This window comes from Pteropus medius, unplaced genomic scaffold (assembly GCF_902729225.1).
Source record: "Pteropus medius unplaced genomic scaffold, Ma_sr-lr_union100, whole genome shotgun sequence".
Classification (NCBI taxonomy): Eukaryota; Metazoa; Chordata; class Mammalia; order Chiroptera; family Pteropodidae; genus Pteropus; species Pteropus medius.
The window spans coordinates 2,001,185-2,026,254 of NW_024344433.1; the positions used below are offsets into that span (position 1 = coordinate 2,001,185).

The 25,070-nt window shown below is 55.1% G+C and overlaps 1 protein-coding gene across 3 annotated transcripts; it reads right to left on the reverse strand.

Moving 5' to 3' along the window:
- Window positions 1–5,878: 5,878 nt before the first annotated feature.
- MAL (mal, T cell differentiation protein (MAL blood group)) lies at window positions 5,879–24,905 on the reverse strand. 3 transcript variants are annotated; one of them, XM_039872581.1, is made up of 5 exons: window positions 24,721–24,905; window positions 24,182–24,293; window positions 10,999–11,166; window positions 9,888–10,013; window positions 5,879–6,079 (listed from the first exon to the last, which is right to left on the reverse strand). In XM_039872581.1, the coding sequence occupies exons 2-5, from the start codon at window positions 24,272–24,274 to the stop codon at window positions 6,005–6,007; spliced, it is 462 nt and encodes a 153-aa protein (XP_039728515.1). In that variant the 5' UTR covers window positions 24,275–24,293; window positions 24,721–24,905; the 3' UTR covers window positions 5,879–6,004. The 3 variants fall into 3 exon arrangements, with proteins under 3 accessions (XP_039728515.1, XP_039728514.1, XP_039728516.1); XM_039872580.1 differs by lacking the exon at window positions 24,721–24,905 and having other exon boundaries at window positions 24,182–24,374; XM_039872582.1 differs by lacking the exons at window positions 9,888–10,013; window positions 10,999–11,166; window positions 24,721–24,905 and having other exon boundaries at window positions 24,182–24,391.
- Between the last annotated feature and the right edge of the window lie 165 nt (window positions 24,906–25,070).

Consider the following 25,070-nt stretch of genomic DNA (forward strand, 5'->3'; position numbering starts at 1 on the left):
CACTCTCAGAAGTGAGATATCTGTGGAAATGTGCTCTGTACCCCTACACCCTGCTGCTTGCCATCCCTTCCTGCTCTGGGTCACAGAGCCGGTTACAGAGGGAGCCCAAAGTGGCCAATTCCCTTCCTCCTCCCACTGCCATTTCCCATTCTGGGAGCTGCTGAGAGCCCCTCGCCTTCTGGCCTTGCCCTGTCCTTTTGGAGGTGGGGATGAGTGAGCATGAAGAGGGAGCTGGTCAGGGCATCTGCCTGGGAGATGGCGGGGTCAGGGTGAGGTCTAAACAGCCTGGGGCCAGAAGAACCGGTTCGGGATAGAAGAGTGTGCTGGGTGACCAGTGCGTGATGCTCAGGACAACTGTGCCCCTCACCCCGGCTGCTGGTGGATGTGTGTCCCTTGCGATCCACAAGACCATCATCAGTTCTAACCCCAGAAACTAAAGACCTTTCTGGGGCCGCAGAGCCTGGACATTGTCCCCACACTCACAGGGACGGAACAGCTCTCTGTCCTCTGCCATGTCAGTGCAGATTGCTTTGTCCTGCCTCGGTGACAATGGCAGAAGGTGGTGGGGTATCTTAGAGGAGAACATATGCCTCTAGGTCCATCCTCGCTGTTGCAAATGGCAGGATGTCCTTTGCGGCTGAATAGTATTCCAGTGTATATGTGTACCAGGTTCTTCCATCAATGGTCCTTTAGTTGTGCCCATGTCATGGCCACTGTGGATGATGCTGCTGTGAACATGGGGTGCAGAGGTCTCTGTGGGACAGAGACTTAATTACATTGCGTGAGGCAAGTCAGAGACAAACACTGTGATCTCATGTGGAATCCAAGAGATCCCACACACATAAAAACTGACCAGATTTGTTTCCAGAGCAGGGGTAGGTGAATTGGGGTAAGAGGTCAAAAGGCACGAGAGTCTGGTTACAACTAAGTCCTGGGGTGTGATGCACAGTAGGGCGGCCATAGTTAATAATGCTTGATTGTATAATTAAAAGTTGTTAAGAAAGTAAATCTTAAAAAGTTCTCATCACGAGGAAAACCTGTAACTGTACGGTAACAGGTATTAACTGGATTCGCCAGGGTGACAGTTCCAGAGTGTGAACAAATACCAAATGTATCCCCTGCTTGAACTGTGTGCAATGTTACGTGACAGTTACATCTCGGTAAAACAGGGGAAGGAAGAGGAAGGCAGGAAGGCTGGGGGCACTGGCTGGGCAGGGCTTTGGGGCTCTGAGGCTAGGAGCTCTGGGTGCCTCTCAGGCCTCCTGTCCTTCATCTGTAACCTCCCCAGCCCTCCAGCACTGCTCTCCCCAGGGTGGAGTGGGGGCAGGCTGCTCAAGCCCGGGAGACTGAGGGGACTGACTGGTCTGGTCGGGTGACCCTGACCCCCTCAGGCCTTTGCTTACTGGTGAGAGGGCTCTGTGGATGTGGCCTCCTTCCCAAGGCACTGAAGCTCGGGTCAGGTTTTGAACTGTGCCACGGCTGAATAAATATCCTGTTCTGTGGGGAGATGCAGAAACACCAAATCTATGACAATGCCAGGAACTTGGCTGATGAACAATCATCTTCCAGGGCTAGAACTACAGGACGTTCTAGACACTTCCCTCCTTCATTTCCGTAATTCCTCAGCCTTCTTCTGTCCCATGGGCTTTCCTGAGCCAAGTCCTGGATCCTTCCAGCAACCTACAAATACTCCCACTCCTCAGGCAAGGGTACTGAGGCCAAGATCGCAACTACACCCTAGGCTGTCTCGGAGATCTTGGCTCTCAGCCGCTCCTGTCCACTGCCTCTCTGTCCCACCTCAGCCCGTCTGTCACCCCACTGCCACTGCCCAGACCCTCAGCATCTCTCACTTGGACATCTGCCACTCCAACAGGTGTTCCCTGCAGGTGCCCGTTGGGTACAAGACAGGCTGCAGCATACCCCTTTGGGGGCACCCTGAGCCCTCACAACCTCCTGAGACCCCCCTCACCTGGCTGGATCACCCCCACCCCCTACCCTCCTGAGAAAGCCCTCTCTACCTCTTTGCCTGAGAGAGTCCCATCACCTCAGACACCGCCAGGCAAGTTGGGCTCTGGCTAGGTGCCACTGACACTCTTCACATGCCATTTGGAACCTTCAACATCACAGGGCAGTGTGGTGGCATGTCCCCAGAGGGACAGGAACCTGTCTGGTTAGATGTGGCACATGACAGGTAACTTAAGGACCCTGGAGACAGAACCCTGGAACTCAGATCACACCTACTTGCTGGGTGACCTTGCATGACTCACTTAACCTCTCTGTGCTCAGACGCCCCCTCTCAAGTGCATGCACCACACATGGTCACAAGGATTAAGTGAAGAAGCAAAGCCTTCCAGTAACCTGGGCACCCAGTGTCACTGAGTCTTGTCCCCTTCGTGCCCTGTTGTCTGCCTCCTGGAGGCTCTTGTCGACCATGTGTTGGCTGAAAAAAAGTCCTGTAAGCTGAGCTCCGTGCATGTGCCAAACCTCCCTGGGTACCTTCTATAGACCCTGACACTGTGACTTTCCCCATGTTAACAGGGAAGAAAGAGGCCACAGGAGGGGCCCTAGCACCTGCCTCTAGTGACCCAGCTCTTAGAGGCGGCTGCTCCAGGAATGATGGAGGCACAACAGCCTTTGAGTCACGCAGGGAGTGGGGTCTGCTATAAATCTGTTTCTCCAAGTCATGCTGTTTTTAGTGTGCTGGGCAATGCCCATGTGTGCAGGGACACTTGGCTGGGCCAGAGGCACCACGTCCCCTGAAAGGCTCTAGGTGACCCTGGGACAGTGGGCCCTGTGCAGGCTTGGCCCACGGCTGGCAGTGCGCGTTGTTCTCTTGGAGGTCAGCGTGGGGGGCTGAGGGGTTCTGACGAGCAGTGCTCTTTAGCTTGGTTCTAGAATGTCAAGGGGGCCCAGCTCCTGTGTTCTCTCCAGGAGAGGGCAGATCCGATGGGGACCATGTGAGCAGAATGGGGACCAGGCATCTGTCCCAGATGACTGAGTGTAGATGAAGCCCCTGCCAGGCCACCCCACCCCACTAATGAAGGCCCCCAGGAGGTACTCCCAGGGCCCCATCAAGCAAGGGGCTGCGGCCACTGAAGCCACAGGCAAGAGCCTCCACCTCGCCTGCTGGACTTGACCCACAGCCACCTCTTGTGGCCAGCCCTCCATGATGGCCATGGTGACTGCGATGTGTTCCGCCTGACGGGCTTTGGCACTGAGTCACATCGCAGACCCCAGCTCAGTCACCTTCTTTACAAAGCTTTGGCTGGGCTGGGTGGGCCTTTGACTTTGCAGGGCTGTGAAGTGGACTTCGGTAGCTGCCTAAACTGGCCCTGTCATGACTTTGCAGCCCAGAGCAGTCAGCCCCTTTCAGTAAGACAAGTCCAGGACCTGGCATGTGGCCTGCCCACACTGCTAGTGGTCGAGGCCTGTCCCTAATGCCCAGTTTCATCCCCTTCTCGCCAGCTCGCTGTCATTTCCTGAGGGCTGGAGGACAGACCTCCATGGGGACAGGTCTGGGCCCTGGGGGGCTCTAGCGACAGAAGAAGCAGGCCCTGAGCACAGCTCCTGTTCTCACCAGCTGAGTCTGTTTCCTCAGCTGTAAAGTGACAGTACTGGCCACCTCCTGCAGCCACTGGGAGGATGATAGGACTCCATAGATATGCAAGGTGCATATGCAGTGCCTGGCCCAAACTGAGAGCTCCAAATGGCAGCAAGATAGTCCTGTAACATCTGTTAACCTGTGCTGCTGTAGGTCCCTTGGGTAGTCGTGTGCAGGTGTTGGTGCAACCTGTCCTTTGGTCCAAGTCAGGACCACTGAGCAGGCAACATCTAGGGAATGTCCCATCTGCCCTTGGGGTGGTACCAGATATGCCTCCAAGGAGGTTCCCTCTTGCCTAAGACCAGAGGCAGAGGGGGAGGCATGGCGGCCATAAGAAGCTTTGAGGGCAGACACCATCCCACACCGTGAGGGACCAGTGGTCCCAGCATACGATAGGTGCTCAGTGAATGCTTACTTTTTGCAGAGGCCTGCCCACCAACCAGCATTTGGACCTTCAGACACTTCAGAAACAGCTGGTTGCAGATGGAACTGAGCAATGAGATGCTTGGGGTGGGGGGTGAGGCGGGGAAGGGGTGAGGCCAGGAGAGGGCATTTATGAGGCTGCCCATCCCGCTAAGGTTCCAGTGCGAGCAGGATGCAGATCAAATGCCAAACGAAAAGTGCAGATTGCTAACTTGACTTGGGTGGGAGGAAAGAGAAAGTTGTGGGTGAATCCCCTGCAAAGCCTTGGGCTAGTAAGTATTCCACAGTGGGACCTGTTTGCAACAGAGAAAGACCATATCAAAGCTGCTTTAAAGAGAAGGATTAAATTTTTAAAACCTTGGGAAACAGCTAAGACTTCTGCTTCCCCGTTTTGATGGGAGTGAAAAGTGGGGCTCCATTAGCATCATGGTGTCAGGGCACTGGCAGTTCTGTGGAAAAACGTAGACTTTCCTCATCATTTAATTGCAGATGTTACACACGTGACAAACTTCCTCCCATGTCTTAGTTTATACTTTAACTTTTCAGGATAAAGCCCCAATCAAACGTCGTACTCCTTATTCACTATGAAGTTTACTTAACATCTTGTGTTAAGTGGACTCACTAAAAGTGCCCCTGGGATAACAAAGGGACAGCCTGGAGATACCACTGAGACCCAACTGAGCCATGGGGTCCCCAAGTTGGAAGAGACATGAAGTATCTACTAGTCAAACATCTGCTCGAGGCTTCCATCTGTGTCCCACGTGGCCACTAGTAAGAGGTCATCCAGCCTCTGCCTGTGCACTTGCAGGCTGGGTGTTGATTGGTGTCTGAGGCACCTGTTCTTGTGTCCCAGGTCTGGAACAACCTTAAGTTCTTTGGGTGATAGGACAATGCGAGCTGGGCTTTCAGGAGTCCTGAATGCTCTCCTTTCTGACTGTCCCCTGTCCCTTCAGCCCAGACGTCTCATACCCAAAACATGGCACTCACCACTTGTCCCTGAGTGTCCTTTCTCTCTGGAGGGAGCCCAGTCCCTGTTCTCTCTTATGGAGTGGCCCAAGGGAATTCTAAAACCTGTTTACCACCCACGTCCCGAACTAGAACAGAACTCAGCACACAGCCTGGAGCACTGTGACCAGCTGCACAGAGAGTGAGGACTTATGTGCCTCATTTTCTTTGGCTTAAGGATCCTCTAATTGAGCACAGATCCCTTTGTATTGTAGGAAAAAGAAGGGGACCCTCATGCTGGTACTTGGCAGGTTTCTAGAGATGGTAAGGCTGTCCTAGCTGATGCCCTGGTAGCTTGGGATGCCGGGTTGCCCAGTGCCAGTCTCTGAGTTGACAGTGCGGTAGCCCAGCATACACAGCTGCCACGTGAACTGCCCTTTGATGCTGCCTCTAGAGAGTCAATCTGAGCCAAGGATTCTTCAGACGGAGCTGACATGATGACAGTCCTGTCCCTGGGGAAACAAAACGCAAAACACACCCAGCCAAGGAACTGAATATAAAGGCACTTTATGGAGTATTTCAGAGGTGTGGCATCTTCCACAGGACATCTACAAATATTTGTCGGGCAGGTTTTACTCCCCATGAAGACTTAGAAACGTGCTGAAATGGATGCTCAGAGAGACAGGGAAAATTCCAGGGGAGAGTCCTTGGGACCCACCCAGGGGTCAACAGGGAGTCTTGTTCCGCCCTCTCTCAGGTCACAGCCCCCGCGTACCACCGTCCCCCTCATGAACAGAGAATGAATGACCTGAGAAAGTCATCGGAGGTAAAGATCCCCCAACCCTGACATGAAGTTATATAGGAGGTAAACATAACACTCACAAGAAACAGAGTGTTGCTTTTTGGGGGCAGGGAGGGGAGGGTTGGTTTCTTTTTTCCACCATGGAGAGCATTTCTGCATTCTACAAAGTTAGGCTGGAAGACGGGCTGATCAGGTAACACCGTCCAGGTTTTAGCTGAAGATCTTCTGCGGCTTTATGAAGACTTCCATCGGATTAGAGAAAACACTGCATGGACCACGTACAGCAGAGTGGCTACGTAGGAAAACACCTGCAACCCAGATAAGTGGCTGTTAGTGGGCTTGTGTAGGGACAGGGATGGCGTGGCCGTCCACACTGCATGGGCCGCTCGCCTGGCCCTTGGGATGATAGGCCTGCCGTGTGTGGCCTGCTGCCACTTCCCACACTCACTCAGTATCCTTCCTTGCTGATCCCAGATGTGGCCCCACAATGCTTTTGGCACAGAGTCCAGGTGACCGGATGATCCACTGGGCTTGTGTGCAAGGCCAACCATCTGCCATCTCACGATCACGTGGGTGCCACCCAATTGGAAGGGGTGCAGGAGAGTGCCAACCACTGTCCACAGAAAACATCCCTCCTCCACAGTAGTCAGACCAGAGCCCAGCAGCTGTGACCCAGCAGCCCCCGCTAAGGGGTCACAAGCACGTGGGCTTGGTGGCTCCAGTTAAGGTCTTGATGCTCCCTGGACATCCTTAAACCCCATTGGAATCTCATCCTATGATTCTTAACATTGTCAGCCTGGGGATGGGAGATGGGCTCATAGGAAGTAAGGGACAGGGACACGGAGGAGGGATTTTAAATTTTTGCAAGAAAGAAAGGGGCTTACTGAAAAAGCCACTAAGAAGACCCAATCCGCTGCTTTAGCACTGGGAACTAAGGCCCTGGAACTGCAGCAAATGGTCACTTGGTGGCTGTCGTGTCCCCAACTCATTGTGTTCACTGGGCGCCATCTCTTCCTATCTCCATACTTTGGCATCTTGCCTCCCTAACCGCCCGCCTGCCCCCGAGCCAACTACCTGCACCTGGTTTTGTGACCTTGGGCACAGGTCAGGAGTTCCCAAGCCAGGCACAGCATTCAGGTGGCCACGCTTCCATGACTATGGAAAATGCCCATAAATAGCAGTGGCACCGTGCTGCTTCCTCCCAACCTCCACACATGGGCTAACCCTCCAACTTTGGCCGTTGGCCAGGGCTGATGAGTAAGCCGAGTTATTTAATAACAAGTGAGAGAGAACACATCTGGGGACTGGAAGTGCTGAAAGGAGCGGTCATGTATATGTATGAGTGAGCAGCTCCCCAAAACTCTCCCCCATCAGTGGGGAGTGGTTCACTGCCTGGGCAGTGAGAACCCTCAGCAAAAGCACCTCGGAAGTTCCTACGGGAACAGGAAACAGAGACTTATTTTTCAAATGAGGTCAAGAAATGACACATCATGGACACTAAAGACAGAGATGTGAAGAGACTTTAGGCTTTCAAAAAGCCCTCTCCCTTAACGCCTGCCATGAGTGCCTACCATAGGCCCAGGAACCTGCAGATGTCTGTAGAAATTTCCAGCTACCTTCAGTCAAGTCCACCAAGCCCGGGACCCCAAAGGCCAGGGACACGGGATGAGGTCCCCAGCCACCTCCCCACACCCAGATCGATCGCCCCCAGTCCCTCCAAAGGGCAATTGTGGTTGGGCAGGGTCTGGGGCTAAATCCTGCGTAATAGTGACTCCTTCTGTCTTGCACACTGATGCAGTGGATGCTTGGAATAGAAAGGCATGACTTTACATGGAACTGGGCTCCCATCTCCCTGTGGGGTTTCGATTCAAGGCGTCCAAGGCAGAGGGAGTTTTGATCTTGATTCTGGCACTGCTGACTCTGCGTGGGCACGCTCATGGTTCTCCAGCTCAACTAATGGAAACGTGGGGATGCGGTCAGTCGTTGGGTAGATGGGCAGGTTTTGGTGTGGTGCTCCACGGAACACTACTCAGCAGTGAGAACAAACACCATAATACTCTCACCTGGCCACGTGCGTGGGCCCACAAGCCTGAGGTTGAGAGAGAAGCCAGACATCACAGAGCACACAGGGCACAGCCCCGTCTCCATGGATTTCAAAAGCAGGCAAGGTTGAACCCGGCAGCTAGAAGTCGGGCAGGGGTTGTCCTTGGTGTGGGTGCCCCATGATGGTGGCAGGACAGGAGTGGGACTCTGGGAGCAGTTCATTCTGTTGTTTCGTGATCAGGATGCTTGTTACACAGAGGGGTCCACTTTATGAAAATTCATCGAGCTGCACAGTTGCATTCTGCTCACTTCTCTGATGTGTGTTGCATTTTGATGAAAAGTAAGCAAGTTGGAACACGGTTGAGTCCAGTGGGTCTCCACTAGAGACCTGTCCGTCTGTGTTGCCCTGTCAAGTGCTGCCCTGCATTTCACGGCTGTTGTCTGCAGCAGTTTTATAGAAATGGTTGTTAAGTACCTTGCTTATGTCTGCTCGGGGAGAAGCTCTAGGTTGGGCTGGGGAGTTATGAGGCTCTCGAGGTGAGGGGAAGATGACAGAGTCACTTGAAGGATGACCCTCCTCCCAGAAGGAAGGCCCACCAAGGTGCTGCTGGCTGTGCTGCTGTCTATAAACGCGCCTTCCCGGGAGATGAGCCCACGTGGGGCCATTCTACACTGTGGGACAGTGAGGGGTGCCAGGGACCATGAGGTGGCTGTGTTTATGGAACTGGGGAGGAGGCTTGGAGCTTAAGGGGAGCGTGTGGCTTCCTCAGGGCAGGGGACAGGCCCACAGGGACTAGCAAGGCTTCAGGGAACTTCCTCAGGCCCCTCGCCAAAGCCCACCGCCCCTTCCCACCCCACGGTGTCCTCTCGCCTCTGCTCCACCATTTCCAAAACGGGTGCTGGCCGAACTTTGGTACCTGGAACTGGCATCTCGTGACCTATCACCACACCTGACCTCAGGGCTTGCTCGATTTGTAGGCCGATCTCCGGAGTCTGAGAAGTGCTACTTCTGAGCTATTGTCTTATTTTTTCAATTCCCACCTTAATGCCGTGAGTCAGCACACGGGTTGGTGCAGGCCCACGCACGCACGGCTCTGGGAAAATCCTCCCGAAACACCCCGTCCTTGTCCCCCTGTCACTCTGACCTTTCCGTTAAAAAGAAAACCCAGTTCACAGTGGTCTGGCCCTGCCACTGGACAGCACTCCTCTTAGAGCACAGAGACCTGACCCCGTCACAGGCAGCCGGCACTCCCACCTGTCCTGCGGAAGGGCCAAGTGGGGTGCAGGCTCATGTCCCACCCACTGCCCACTGGGAGGAAGTCGCTGACCATCCCCATGGTCCTCAGGGGACCGGACAGGAATGACACTCCATCTCACAGATGAACATGCTGAGGCCCGGAGGCTGCCAGGGACCTGCACAAGGAGTGGAGGACAGGCGACTCGGGCCCCTCCAGCAAGACGGTGTCACGAAGGCCTTCCAAGCAGCCAACACCCACAGCTGGGGGTGTCTGGACATGCTGGGCCTGGAAGGGCCTCCCCAGCCCCAGCCCGAGCCAGGGCCTGGCCAGACACTGGCCACTCGACTCTGCACCCCTGGCACCAGTGCTCCCCGGCACTGACCGCATATCCATGGCAGAGCGACCACCCAGCTAGAGCCAGGAGACCCAAGGGGCCAGACTCACTGCCCCGTGCCAGTGCTGAGTGTGGGTGACAGAGCGCTGGGTCAGGACACTTGGTGCCCCGACCTGTGGTCTCGGGCCTTGGTCCTCCCTCTGTGAAGTAGGTGTAATGACAGCCTCCTCCTAGGGCTGCTGTGAGGATGAAGTGAGACGGGTCGCAGGAGCTCAGAATGCCGCAGTGGCCATGCACCCTCACACATCTGCCCTCCACACGCCCCAGGCCCAGGTAGTGCAGCCTGGACCAATGGCCCGGGAGCCTTGGGCATTTCACTCCCTTCTCTGGGGCTTTCCTCTTCAGAAATGAGGGAAAGGTTTACATCCTTCCGAAGCCAGGAACTAGCGAACAGAGGGGCTAGGCAGCCTGGGGCTCAGCCTTCAGTCAACAGGGACTCACCACAGCGGAGATGTTCTCGTGGTACTGCTTGTAGGTGTAGCCCTCGTACATCCCGATGGTGGCCAGGGCTTCCAGGACGGAGGCGCTGAGGTAAAACAGGGCTGCGGTGCAGTGGTAGGCTGCATCCTGCAGGGGCAGAAAGGGCCTCAGAGGGACGGGCACCCGGAGTGCAGGCAAGGGCTGCTGGGGTCCCCCGGCACGGCTCAGGTTCGTCCCCACATCCCCCCGGCACTGAGCCGCCAGCTCCTCCCCCCAGGCTGTGTAACCAGCAGTCTTCTCTCCCTGTTTTGGGGACCGGAGGAAGGACTTCGATGGAGGTGGGATGCTGCTTCCCCTTAAGGTGAGATCAAGAGGACGTGAGGCAGAAAGGGCAGCTGGGGATTTAATCGGTAGAAATTGGTTCTGGACCTCAGAAGGGTCACTGGCAGTCACAGTCCAGGTTCAGATATGGCCTCGGAGGCCAGTGCAGGATGAGAGAGGCCCAGGCCATTTCCACTGTTGTTTTGTTTTCTCGTTTTTGGGGGGCGGGGGGAGTTGGGCCCAGATATGTTTAAAAGCAAACAAGGAGTTCTGAGAAGCTGTAATGTGGAAGTGATTTCAAAGTCTCAGCAGGAGGCCTTTTGAGAGCAGGAGGCCCAGCCAAATGCCCCCTGCTTTCCAGGGAACGTGATGACGGGTGTCTGTTTGTGTTTTACCCTCTTCCTGGGCCCCAGGCGGAATCTATACAGGATGGACCACAGGTCACCCCTTGCCCCGCTGCAGTCCTTCTCTGGTGCCTCCACTTTAGAAGGTGTAACTGGGAGCCGAGTAGTAAGCATGGCCTCACTGGGCAGCAAAGGCCAGTCCTGGGGACCTGATGGAAACCAGCCCTCCTGGAAGGAGGGCTGGGGGCTGGGCTGTTGGTTACTATGAGGAGGGCAGTCACGCAGGAGAAAGTGGAGTAGGCCCAGCGAGAGCCTGGCAGTAGCCATCAGCTTCCTCCTGATCTCCTGACCCTCTGGCTGCTTGGACTGCTCAGCCTTGGAACATAGGTGGGCAATGTCTACGGGCAGCCCCCCCAGGGGAGAGGGTCCAACACTGCTTTTCCCTCAGACATCTGGATGGGACTCACCAGGGTGACCCAGGAGGCCTCCCCGCCATGGGTGCCAATTATGTACAGGATGAGCAGGGCAGTGGTGGCCACGAAGCAGAACACAGACACGAACATCACCCAGCCCTGGACCAGGGGCATGGGCACCAGCGACGAGGCGACCAGGATCCACACCAGGCCCCCGAAGACCTGCAGAGGGCGGGTGGCAGGGGTGAGTGCTGGCCAGGAAGGGCCAGAAAGGACTCTCACCCCCAGCGCTGCAGCCTGAACTCCCGCCCTAGCCCATCTATCCCCAGCTTGCTTGCCATTTTTCATTTAAAGAAAATAAATAAAATTTTTATTGAATAAATGCTTGCACCACCTTTATCTGCCAGGCACTGTCCTAAGTGCTTTAACTAACTCAGGTAATTAATTCTCACAACCTCACTAGCGAGATGATGATCCCTGTGTCAGAGGGGGACTGAGGCATGTGGCAGTGAGGCAGCTGTCACCCCAAGGAAAGACTCATCCATCCAGCACTATCATCAGAAGGGTTGTGCTTTGTCCTGAGGCAACACCCTCCCTCCCTAGTATTTGGTGTGAAACCCGCTTTCTGTTATGTAAGGGTGGCGACCAGCTGATGGGTTGGCTGTACTGAGTCATTAGCATTTCTTTTTCTGAAATATGGCTCCTGAAATCCCAAGTCCAGGAGTTGCCCAGGTCAGCCTGGCCTGCCCCGCAGCCTGGGACAGGCATGAGGGAAGCACTTCCTGTCGTGATCCGGAAGACAACCCTGTTGCTGTCCACAAGGGCAATGAGCCCCGTCTTCAAAGAGGAGCATGAGGTCAGCAGCGTCCCCCAACACTGCAGTCCCGCTGTCTCAAAGACACGTGCACACCAACTCACGCTGAGATTTTCTGTACACACTTTTCCCTCCCTTTGTCACTCTTCGTCTCGGTGAAATCACAGCCTCACCCTCCACCGCCACCCAGATAAGGGTGTACTCAGGGCTGGACATGAGTGGACATGGCTTTGCAGTCAGAGGTCCCAAGGTAATGTGGTACGTGCATGCCACCGTCCTCCCGAGTATCAGGGGAACTCCGTTCCCTATGGTGTGAAGTCGAGCACATCACCTGCTGGGTAAGAGCCTGCTGTCCTCACAGGTGGTCTTGGAACCTCTTGGCTTGGAAACATCAAGAGAGAATCATATTTGGGTATAAAAGTCAGTGTGGTGGGGAAGCTGGACTTGGCATAACCAAGTTTGGCCTGATGGATCACAAGTGGGCCTCTCTGTGCAGAAAACTTTCCTACTGGCGAATTTGAGGCTGCCTGAAGGCACCTGACAGGGTCACAGACTGGGAGTGGAACAGCTGGGGGACAGGAAGCTGAGGCCAGGAGGGACTCTCTTCCCAAGGGCCCTGGCCAGACTTCGTGGCTGTGAGAACTGCAGTGCAGATGTGAGTCGGAGCCCAGCCCTCTCTGCCGGCACCATCAGTGCCCACCAGGCACAGTGTTTGCATGCGGGCCCTGAAAGGGCACAGGTGCAGCCCACTGAGGAGGCTGTAGCATGCCATCCCATCTCCTGGCCCCGGTTCCTCGTCTATAGGTCACAATTTGCAGCTGTCTCCCCACCTTGCTGTGGGTGTGAGTTGGCTGAAACCACAGATGTGAGCGGATACCTCGGGGACTGGGCGCAGTACTACCCCACAGCTGGGGTGGCCTGGGAGGCCCAGTGGAGACGGTAGCAGGGTGCTAACTGGCCCCAAGGGGACTGAGGCAGGGCTCCAATCAGGTCTTGAAGGGAGAAGAGACTTAGCTGGTTCGCTGGGCCAAAGGTCAAAAATCAGCTTTCCAGGGGAGACAAAAGAGAACACCTCAAGCCCTGAGGGCACAAGAGTGGCAGTGAAGGTGGCAGAAGGCTGAGGAGCTGTGCACAGGGTCGGGGGCAAGGAGAGGCGAGAGATGGGGCTTGAAGGAGGAGATCCTCAAGGCAGAACTGACCACTGGGCCAGCGGGAAGTCCTCCCAGGTGGGCTCAGTGCAGAGCTGAGGTTCGGCCTGAATCATAGGCCCAAGCCTCCCTTCACCCACAGAGTGGAAACCCAGCAAACAGAGAGCCGAGGTGCCACACCCACATCTCGCAGATAAGGCACCAAACAGGGAGCAGTCACTGCAGACCAGCCCAGCCCAGGCGCAAAACCCCACTGGCCAAATATTTGTCAAGAGCAAGGGGTAGGTGAGGGTTCGGCATGTCCCTCTGGAAAGAACACTCAATGTGCCTCCCAGCTTCCAGGAGGCACACGTTCAGAGGCCATCACCTTGAAATTGTCACTCGCTCAGGTGGAACCTGGCCATTTCCTTTCATGTCTGTCTACAGGCCGGACTTCCACCCACCCCTGCCTGCACCCAGGTCACCCCCGCCGTGACAGAGATGGTGCAGCTGCTAGGGTGGTCTCAGACAAGATCTCTAAATCTCCTGGGTGCAGCCCTCTCCCTGGGCCCCAGGTCCCCAAGCTGGACAAGTGGGGTCGGCCCTGAGCTGGCTATCACTCCGTGGTTCTTAGCCCTCGCTCTTCACTAGAATCGTCGCGACACCTTGAACAAACACCAACATCCAGGGTTGGATTTGTTTGGAGAGAAGTAGTTACAGGACAAGAAATGGACATCCAGGCTCAAGAAACGGACAACCAGGCTCTTGCCAGAGGCCTTGGAACGTGTTTCCATCACACTGGCCGTGGAAGACGTCCTGGGATCACCTGTCTTCAGAGCCCCACCTGCTGTCCAGTGACGCCGGCTGAGACACCGCTGTTCCTTCCTGGGTTCTGGCCGCAACATTCCCTCTCCTTTCCTTAGCCTCTGTCTTACCTTGATCCTGAGGTCATCCTCGGATGTCCTCTGGTCACCGGGACACAGCCTCAGTGTCTGTGACTGGGGGCTGAGCTGGCACGACGGGCTCCTCGCCACCCTAATGTTTTGGGACTGGACACTTGTCTTTAAATTCAGACTGACTTGGACGCTGAGCAGAGCAGAGGCTCTCGGAACCAACGATAATGCACAAAATGAGACAAAAATTCCTCACGACGTAAAGGAGCGCAAGTCTGTGGTCTACCCGATCAAATGGTTTTTGTGAAAGAAATTTCCCCAGGAGAAAGCCTTGGGGGGAGCCCTCATGCAAACCCAGAGAAAGTTCTCTCTTTGTCTATCTGAATTAATCCACGGCAGGTAGGTGAGGGTGGTTCAGGGTGTAGACTTTAGGAGAAGACTTTGAATCCCAGCTCTGCCACTTACTAGCTGGGTGGCCTGTTGTCCTCTGGGCAAGTTACTTAACCTCTCTGTCCCCTATCTGAAAAATGGTGGTGACAAGAGCACCCACCCATGTGGTAGGGGCACAATGACTTTATGCCTACAGACGCCCAGCACACGGTGAGCTATCACAACTGTTACGTGATGAGGCAACACCTCACCTGTAACCATGTGAGAATCCCAGGAGTTCTAGGTCCATACGTGCACAATTACCCTCTCCAAACCTTGTCGGGATCCAGAACTTAAAAATAACTTCAAAAGCATCAAAAGGAGAAAAACCTTTGATCTCCCAGAAACCAAAAGTGGAAAAAAAATGTGTCTGCCTCCATAGGAACAAACACGAAGGACATAAAAGTATGAGAAAGCCATCCTTCGAACAAAAGGCCTCAGTTATGAAACGGGAAAGAAAATATCGGGAACATTCTTGAGAGACACAGGGCTGACTGGCTGAGCATCCACAGTCACCCACCATCTCTGTCACGGGGCTGGAGAACTGAGCTCAGTGCCAAGGAATTGCTCACATTCTCTGGATATTTTCTGGGGCCCCATTGTGCTCTGCCAGGGTCTCCGCCAGCAGACACGCTTCCAGTGACATATCTGGGTGTAAACCTCGGAGGTTCCCCACGTAGGCCTTTCCACAGGCACGCCTGGCGGTGTGGCCCCTGCAGCTCCGAGCACCTGGCATGTGTCCTGGAGGCGCGTGTGGACAGGACATGGGCTATGCTCCCAGCACTGAGCCATCCTGCCACTTTGGTCAGGTCTCCCCAGGGAGGGAAGAAAAAGACAGCCACAGCAGAGGAGACTTGTCCCCGAGCCCCTCGGTGCTCTCCGAAGGCCACCAGGGCCAGCAGCCCCAATCTGTGATGCTGGAAATGTCTGTGCTCACTGGAGCATCTAGGACTTGCAGGCGCTGAAACACCAGGAGGGCACGGTTGAGGGGTATTTGACCAGCACAGGACATGAGCACCAGGCAGCAGGAGAATGACACAGATGGAGGTCAGAGGGTGAAGACGCAGGACCCCCAAACCCTGAAGCCTTCCCCGGGGCCCCTTGGCTCTTCTCTTCAGGAAATAGGTCTGAGAGGGAGAACGGGGACTCCCTTGTCTGAGGCAGGGAGCGGACACAGAGGGGCTCATGCCAGCTCTGGTTCTTGCATGAGCCCCACTGCCCTTGTCTGGAGGAACTGAGGTCCCAGCAAGTCCAAGGAGATGCTTCCTTCACTCGCCCACTCATGCATTTAGCAGATGCTGAGGTTGGCCATGAGCACGGTCGGCATCGAGAGCTGCTGCACGCAGGAGACAGGCCTTATCCAAAGACACACTGCTGAACCGAGCCCCTCTCCTGGCCCAGGCAGCCAGGCCCACTGGAGCAGCTCTGGATCCACCAAAATCAGAGTCAGGTCTTGCTGAAAGTACCCAGGCTTATCCCCAAGTGGGGACGGCCAGCCAAACCCCTCTGCCCAGGACAGGGATGGAGCCCAGAAGTATGCTCAGCCTGCCTGGCTCTGACTCACAGGGAGGTGTCTGGGGAAGGTCAGAAGACCGTGTGGGGACTCCCTCCCCCTCTGCCAACTGACAAGGCACTTATCGGCAGTCTGACTGTGGAGGCTCTCCCACGGCGGACACTGGGAGTGGCATCGAGGCCCCTGGCTCAGTTACATGTACCAGATGCTCGGCCCCCCTGGCCACTTCATTAGCAGGCTCCTTCCTCCAAGGGGAACCCATCATGCCATTGTTCCTCCCAACACAGGCTTAGATTTTGTCCTTCTACCTAACCTGAAGGCAAGACCGGGACTTGGGGCATGGAGTCCATTTGCGAAGATTTGGGATTTAAAGAGACGGGGATGAGTTCACATGCATAGTTATGTTACCAGGGCATGTGTGGCCTGGGGGGCCCTGCTCAGGCCTGCACCCCACTTCCCTCAAGAGGCAGGGGGTTCTTCTGTCCCATCGCACCCCCTACACTTCTGCGCCATAGCACTGGCCACCGCATGATGGCTGATGTGACCCCCCGACCAGGCAGAAGCCGGCCACCATTCCCGAATGAAGGCGAATGCCTCTCAGACAGACTGGGGGCTTTCCTCAGGCATATCTTTAGTTGGATGGAAAATTTTACCAACCATGTGGCACCCACCAGCTCTAACCAGCAGGACAAACAGAAGCAGGAGGTTCTGTGACAAATCTGGGTAAACCACCTGTGAAATACAGAATCACGCTAGACAAGACAGGAGTGGCTTCTGTAGAAGAGAAAAAAAAAAAACGCAAAAGGCAGTGATACGAGTCACCAAGTCAGCTGGCACTGTGAGCAAACAAAACAGGTGTGTACTTGTCCATACAGGACCTGGTGTGTCTCTCGAGGGTCCCATGGGACCTCCTGAGAATTGGTGGTGACTGTCAGTTTCACTTTACGTCTGCCCTTGGTGTTAAGCACTCACCCTGTGATACATAAACACTAGCCAGGCAGGAAACCAGACGCCAGGCCCTGTCCTATGCTGAGAACAAACAAATATTGCACAGCGCATGGGTGCAGGTGAGATGTGGACATGCTCTCTCTCCAGGTGGAAGACAGACCCCAGCAGGGCCTGTGGCACAGGTGTTAAGTGCCAGCAAGCGGGTACTCTCAGGGTAGGCTTTGGGTGAAGGTGTTGGGGAAGCCCGAGCGGGAGGATGGAGAACTCAGCCCTGCCATGCCACCCGCACCAAAGGAGTGCCATGAATGGAGACCGGCAAAGGCTATGGGGCTGCTTCCGGAAAACACCCTAAGACAGAAAGCTGGGGTACTCCCCACTGCCGCCAGGCCCCTCAGTCCAACTGCTCCTGATTAGCGGCAAGAAGCACAGGGCAGGGTGGAGGCTGGGGAATTAGGGCTTGCCCTTCTAGACGGTGATGCGCTGATGATGACGATGACAAATTGTTTCTGAAAGTTTTAATCCCGGACTCACTGGCAATCGGTTTCCTCGCCTTTGGGCAGATGCAGCAATTTTCATCACACTCAGAATTCACAAAGCTCTCTCACCTGTCCTGGCACCAGGCTGGCAGCAGAGAGGCTCGGGAAGTCCACCACCCCCAAGGGCAGAGAAAGGGCAGGACTGCATGGCCTGGCTGGCCAAGCACAACTCAGAGCCCATGAGCCACTGGGAGAGCCACAGAGTGTGGTGTCTGCAATGTTTGGGGACTCTGGGGACAACCCTTGTGTGCCATCCACAGCCCCACACATTCCCAAACCTGACTCACCCTCTGCCTTGCACGATGCCCTGCCGAGTAGGGTATCCCACGCAAAAAGGGGTGCGGGATTGGCCTCATGGCCCCCTTTTAGCATGGATTGGCCAGCTGGTCTCAGAGCAGGTATTCTTAGTGAATTGATAATGATTGCTGTTAATAGCTGGAGAGCAGTAACAATGACCATCCCACTGCTGCCAGAGCCCAGTGCCCGTCACATGCGTTCATTCCTCACTGGGATCCTGGCATGAACGCTGATGCAGAACGCACAGCTCCAAGGTCTCAGACCCAGGAACAAGGTGGCATAGCAGGTGAGCCCACTGGCCCTCACCCGTCTCCTGCCGCCTCATCTTTCAGATGAAAAGAACAGAAAGGTTTGTGTTTAAGGACAAAGACCAGAGCTCTGAGGGACAGCACCCCCTCTTTGGCAGGGGCAGGCTTCAGTCTCCATCCCAGGCCTATCACTGGACCTTAGTCGCCACCCACCCCTCACTGACAGGGGTGGTGGTGCGGCTTTACTGGCTGGTCTTTTCCTGGAGTGGCCCCCCCCAAGCCTGCACCTTTGTCTCTCTAAGGGCCTCCTTCAAGGTGGATCCAGCAGTTTCTGGGGTCCTCACCTCTCCTGCCCTTCCCCTTCCACCTAAATGCATTCTAAGAGGATGGGGGCGTGGCCTGGAATTTCAGTCAGCTGGTCCACCCCTTCCCACCTCCCATGCTTATCAATATGCCATGGCTGGTGACGCTTTTTAGTTCCTACTATTTTCCTCAGACCCTATGGCCTTGGTGTGTTAAAGCTGGGGTTGTTTTGCCCTAAGGCGGGCAGAACAAGAGCTGTGCACAAGGTGGCAGCGGTAGACAGCCTACAGCTAAAGGCGCAGCCAATCCATGTCCAGACGTCACCCTGGTGCTGGCAGGAGCTGCTGGGAACCAAGCCCTTCCTCCCAGCAGAACGCAGAGGGCAGGTCAGGCCCAGGATGCTGGAAAACCAGGACGTGATCTGTGCTCCAGGGAACAACCTGACACCTGTGAGGAGTCGGCATACCATCCCTGTGGCTTTCATGCTTCAGGGACAAGGGCTGCCACTCACCCACTGTTCTCACATCCACCTGCATTAACCAGAATACCTGCTGGGGGATCTTATCAGTGTCTGCCTCTTTGGTCCAAACACCATGTGGAAGCCACCGCTGGACTTGTGTTGGGGGAAGCCGGGCTCTGGGCCAAATCTACTGAGTCAGTCCCCCCTCCTCCATCCAGGCCTGGACAAATTGGACACAGGTGGCCCAGTCCCTGCCCCCAGCCCTTTCTTCACACAATGCCCACTCCCCGGGCACAGTGGGTATGAGTGTGGGCGCAAATAGTCAGCCTTTGTCCCTGGTCTGAGCCGTCCTGCAGTGGCATTTGGAATGCTCCTACTCAGAGGGAGGGGGCCTGGGACCAGGCTGGCTGACCCCTCGTGGAGTCGGGAGGGACTCAGCGTGAGCTAAGTAAGAGTGCTCTTCTGATGCAGCTTGGTTGTGATGGCAAGTGTGCCACCTTCCAGGAGCCGAGTACAGTCATCACACTTAGCCCTTTTCAGAGAACAGGTCAAATCTCTGACTCCTAATCAAAGCAGGCCTCTGGTTCTTGAAAAACCGGAAAAGTCACTTCTGGACTCCAAGAACAACCCCTGAGAGACCTCTACCTGGAACCCTCCCCTCCCTTTAGAGAGGAGAAACTGGGCAGCGCCCTTCCCACTCCAAACAGCAAGGATAGGGGCCCGCAGCACAAGACGGGACAAGGTCAAGAGTCCAAGGACACAGTCATGGAAGGCCACGCTCAGCCACTGTCCTGCACTGGCCAGCAAAGCCAGCCCCATGCGCTGGTGACTGGAGAAGAGGTGTCTGGGTGGGGCAGCAAGAAGTTTCCCCAGGAGCAGAAAGGGTGCATCTCACTGAGCGCTGTCCCCGCTATTCTGTGCCCCATGAAAACATGGAGGGGGTAGGCTGGCCTGCCGATGACCATGGGGTTCTGTGCCTTGCTTATCAAATGCAGATTCTTGGATCCGCCAGTGGACCTAGTGCCCCAGACCTTCCAGTGTGTTTTTGACAAGCAAGCGCAGGAAGGTGTGAACTCCCCAGTGGCTATGAGCTATCATTTTATTCCCGAGGCAGGGGACGAGAAGGGAGCCAGGCCTAGCCCGGGGCTGCCAGATGGGCAGGGCCACCTTGACATGATTCTGCTACAGGCAAAAGCGCATCATAGGTGTCAGGAAATTCAGAAGCCTGGGTGTGACTTGCTGACACTGCAGGAAGTGCCACCCAGATCCTAGGTGTCCAGATGCTGCCTTCTCAATGGAGCCAGAACATGGCCCACTCACCATGTCATCCTGCCCACATGACCCCCAGGACCCCTCCTCGCAGGTGATCACTTAGGGCAAGTCCCAGGATTTGTCTAGTCACTCTCAAATAGAAATCGTCTCATTGTCCAGTTCACTGCAGACTGATCCCAGGTGGCTCTCCCACTCCACCCACACCCAAAGTGCACCCTACAAGTATTGCCTCTCGCCACACAAGGGGAGGGCTGGGTGGCACCCCTAGCACACTCTTTTCAAAACAATGTCCTCTCTCAATCCCAGCCATGCTTTTAGCTGCTCCACCTCTTTTAAAGGCTGGCAGGAGGGTGTGGGTTAGTAATTTCGTAGGCCCATTTTCGGGTACTGCCTTTACAAATTCTAGAAGTGTGTGTGTGTGTGTTGGGGGGTGGGTCACTCCTGGAACTTTGTGGGAGATTTCCTCTTGGGGCTCTGGCCAGAGCCTAGATGAAAAGCATCCCATGTCAGCATCCTGTCCTGTAATGGCGGCCTGAGTGTCACAAAGGCCTTGACTTAGAAAGAGGAGGAAGAGAAAAAGATTGTGGCTTCAAAAGGAAAAGTCCTCCTTGGCGGAGGTGGGGGGCAGGGACAGGACAGAAGCAGATCCCTGGGGTGAGGTGTTGGGGCTGGGGAGACACTGAACATTCTACCCAGGCCCATGGAGTATGCCATTGTGGGTCTGGGGTGCCCACTTCTCATCAGAGGTCAGGAACTCAGGGAGCAGAGCTCCCTGGGTGAGGCTGCCATGCCCAGCCCGGAGCCACCTCCCTCCCCTGCTCTGGAGGCAGTTTCCTTGCCTTGAGAGGGGAGTGAGTGCTGCTCTGATGACCCTGGAGGGTTGACATCTGCACCTCTCAGGCTCCTGGGAGGTCAGGTATGGGAATGTGAACTGTGTGTGATCAGCAACTAGCTGGACTACAGATCTAAAAATATTCAAGCATTTCACACCCTTTGAATAAGCAGAAAATAATAAAGGCTGATGCTACGAAGTGCGGCCAGGATGAGGGACAATAGTGGCTTTCATAGCCTGCTGGTCAGAGTCGGGAAGGTCCAGATTTAGCCTGAAGCTTATTCAATTTGGGGATCTTCTTTATGAGAGGGTACAAAATGGGGCAGGGTCTGGGAAGGGGCTGAGCCAGTGGGAGTCGTGAGTTTAATTAAGCTTCACAGGCCTCCTAGCACCCACATCAGAATACCCATGTGCACGCGTGTAAATGCATGTGAACCCCAGAGGACGCTGCAGGAAAGCATGTGCAGAAAGAGAGGTACAGAAGGACACTCTTTTTTTAGAGCAGGGAACATGCAAAGCGGGCCCTGTGCAGTTCATCGCATTTAGCCTAGAGGGGGGGGTTCCCGAGCCTGCAGCAAGGTGAATAAGAGAACGGCAGAGTGTCCGGCGGCCTTCGAGGGCACTTGAAAAGCTTTGTTTCCTTAACACTAAAAATAATGAGGCAAATACTAAGATTTGACAAAGTTGAGCATAATTACCTGGGTGCCTATTAAATTATTATATATACTCTTCTGTAACATTTGAAATATTAAAAAAATTTTCAAGCAACGTGGAACGAACCATTTAAAAATGACCAATTCAATGGCATTTAATACAGTCACAGTGCTGTGCACCCACGACCTCTAATTCCAAAACATCACCCCAAAAGGAAACCCATACTCATGAAACAATTGCTCCCCATTTCCTCTCCTCTCAGCCCCTGGCAACCACCAGTTTGTGTTTCATTTCCACAGATTTACCAACTCTGGATATTTTATATAAATGGATCAGACAATAGGTGACCATTTCTGTCTGGCTTCCTTTACTTAGCATAGCGTTTTCAAGGTTTATCAACTCTGTAGTATGTGTTTGTATTCGATTCCTTTCTATGGTTGAAAAATGTGCCATCATATGGATGTATCACAATTGTTTATCCGTTCACCAGCTGATGGACAGCTAGGCTATTTCCACTGGCTGGTCACTGTGAATGGTGCTGCTCTGAACACACATCTCTGCTCTGAACACACATCTGCATGTACCTAGTCAGGCCCCTGACGGCAAGTCTTCTGGTTTCTAACCTGGGCGTGGAATTGCCGGACTCCACCAAACTGTTAAATGCAAAGAACTCATTGGACATCCTCACCGGTAATGTATGAAGGTCCCAGTTTCTCCATATCCTGGCCAGCACTTTTTGTCATTTTACATTTTTTTGATAATAGTCATCCTAATTTCATGTGAAGTGGCACCTTATGTGGTTTTGATGTCATTTTCCTAATGACTAATGATACTGAGCCCCTTTTCATGTGCTTATTGGCCATTTGCACATCTTCTTTGGAGGAAAGTCTGAGCCTTTTGCCTGTTGTTCGATTGAGTTGTTTATGGTTCTGTTGCCGAGTTGTAATAGTCCATAACTTTAAAAAAATCCTCCCAAGGTGGAGGCATCTCCTTGGCCTTTCCACCCTCTACTGTTCCCACGCATCCAGACAGGAGGAACCACAAGATGGTGTCTGCTTTCCCCAGGCCCACCCCCAACCCAGAAAGGAAGAGAGGGAGGAAGTGGGGGGCGGGGAGGAGGGAGCAGGGGCCAAACTGGAGGACAAAAACATCTTTCTAAGACAGCTGACAGGGAGAGAAAGGGAGAACTACTTCTTCTGGAAGTCCCTGCTGTCACAGGTCACACACCCCACAAGGGGTACTAAGTTCCACCAACGCCTGGCTCTCATTACATGTCCACGCCCGTTCTCTCCTTTCACTCGGAGGGGTGGGGTGGGGGTTCTGTCCCCTCCTCCGTAGGTCACCCTGCTCGCTGGACTGTTCCTACCCTCAGGGGCCATGCCAGGAGGTGAAGCCAGGCCCCCACCACCACCTGCTGCCACCTGAGCCAGCTGAAGGCAAGAGAAGGAGGGCGCACCAGAATCCTTTGCATGAAACCCAATGACCATACTACGACACAGTGACACAGGCAGAGGGAGCAACGCATTAGCCCAACTTAAGAGATACTAGGAAGACCCTTCGTTGTTTGAAAATGTCTCAGCGCCATGCACCTCAGCATTAGCCTGAAACTCTGCCTTGGTAAAAGCACAGTGGCCCCTGAAGGACTGCCCCTTCCCCCTTCCCAGGCCGTAGGCACTGCATGTTCCATTTCAGAAATCCAGCCTCCAGCCAGCACAGACCGAATGCCCAACAGAACCATGGAATGAGCCTCTTGCTGAAAGAAATTCCAGTGGATGCAAGCCCCCTACACGAGGGTGGGGGTGGGGGGGGGGAGGTGTCCCTATCTATAAGGTGGGGCTGGGCTTAGTAGTGTCCCAGGCTTCTTCTAGAGGTCACTTCTTTGATTCTGGCTCACTCCAGTTTTGAAGTCCCCCTGGATACACCCTGGTGTGGGTTCTACTCAGCTTTCACAAGTCCAGAGATCAGGTGCCACCAGGCAATCTGTCTGCCGTCACTGCCCTCCTAAGCTCTCCCTGGATCACAGAACCTGCTCCCTTTGATGGCCACTCTTCTGCCCCCATCAAACAGTAAGAAGCTGGGGATCCATTTTTAAACAGTTTGGTCATTTTTCTTTCCCAGCCAACTCCCCAGGCAGCCAATTCTGTAGTAGGGATGCAGAACAGGAGTCTCTGGCTAGGATGCTGGGCACCCACAGAATAAACCCAGCAGGCCCCCTCCCAGGTGAGGGCCTGTGGTCTCTGGGGAGCATCTCACCACCCTGCAGCTGTGGGTGGAGCTGTGCTCCAGGGCAAGGAGGGACCAACTGCAGGTGCAGAGGCCTTGCCGTTCAAGGTCAGCTCGGACCTAGATCACTCTGCCAGTCCCCCTCTCCCCCGCCTCCCCCACCGCAGAATGACTGTGGTAGCAAACCATGGCCTGTTTTATTATTTCCAGGTCAAAGTTGTCAAATACGGTCACTCCCCAGAAACTTTCAAAGGCCAGGAGGGAATGATCAGATTCAGCTTCTTCTAAGACACCAGCCCAATCTCCAAGCCTCTCTGGTGCTGCTCAGATTTCTGTTGCTGGTTTTAATAAACGAAATCTTAACCCTGGAGAGAGCTGGGCACCCGGACTCGTTTGTCCCTCTCCGGGAAAGTCTTCCTCGACTGGCGGACAGGGGCACAGCTTTGGGACTGGGCCCCTGGCCGGCTTCTCACAGCTGACCCAGGCTACGCATGTGGTTTCCCCACTAAGTCATGGAGACTGTGTTCTCCGCTGTCGTTGGTCTAGAAGGGGCCAAACGACTAGAGAGGCAGAGGGGCAGGGGGCAGATCCCCTTCACCTGACCCCGTCACCCGGCTGCTCCTGTACCCGCGCAGCTTGTGGACCTGGTGCTGACAGCCATCCCTCCCCGGGCGCGCGAGCCACTCACAAATTCGAAGATGAAGAGCAGGTCCGGGAAGGTGATGAAGACCGCGAAGCCGCTGGGGAGGGAGCTGCCCCCCGACGCCGCTGCGGGGGCCATGCCGGCGGGCTGCGTCGGCCTGGGGATGGGACGCGCGGCTCTAGCTCCGCGGTGACGGATCTCTGGCTCGGTGGAGCGCAGTGGCCGGGCGCCTCCGCGCGCGGGTTAAGAGCAGGGGGAAGGAGGAGCCCTGGCCGCCGCCCGCCCCACCCGCGCTGCCGCCGGGCGCGCCCCAGGGGACTGGGCAGGAGGGCGAGCTGCAGCGCCGCCAAACCCAACTCCGAAGGCGCCCTGCGGGCATGCCGAGAGAGGGTGGGGGCTTGGCCCGGCGTCCCACACGGTGCCACCTCCCGCGGGGAGCAGGACAATGCCGCTTAGGTTGTGCACTCTTCCCAGGTGATCGCCATCCCTTAGGGATGACAACCATCAATACCTAGGCCTCCCAGACTCCCCACCGTGGCGCCCCTCGAGTCACCATTGCTAACTGTTAAGTTAGGTCCATTCACCTTTCAGCGGGGTGCGTTAATTTGTGTGACCTCTGCACTCAGGTTTACGGTGGGGGCGAGTTCCTAGTCCTGTCTCCCTGGAGTCTGCAGGGATGGCGCTGAGACCAGCTCTGGCCACCCAAACCCTTTTCCCAGGGCGCCTGCGAGCCTGTCCCTCTGCAGGCGGGAATGGCTTGCAGCGCTTGCAGCCCCAGGGGAGGTGCTGTGGGAGATCTGCGTTGAAAACCCCAAACAGGGGACTCTCCTGGAGCTGATTTATCCCTTTCACTGAGTGGGGACAGCTGGAGCCTCTGCCAGCAGAGGACTCTTTCCCATGTCATTTGACTGCTCAGTTAACAGCGGGCCTTTTT

What these genes read in the sequence shown, in the direction of transcription:
- MAL (XM_039872581.1), bottom strand. Translation starts at nt 24,274, where the DNA reads ATGGCCCCCGCAGCGGCGTCGGGGGGCAGCTCCCTCCCCAGCGGCTTC. An exon ending in TGCTCTTCATCTTCGAATTT is followed by an intron (nt 11,167 to 24,181) that starts GTGAGTGGCTCG and finishes CGCCCTCTGCAG; the next exon opens with GTCTTCGGGGGCCTGGTGTG. An exon ending in ACGAGAACATCTCCGCTGTG is followed by an intron (nt 6,080 to 9,887) that starts GTGAGTCCCTGT and finishes TCTGGGTTGCAG; the next exon opens with GTGTTTTCCTACGTAGCCAC.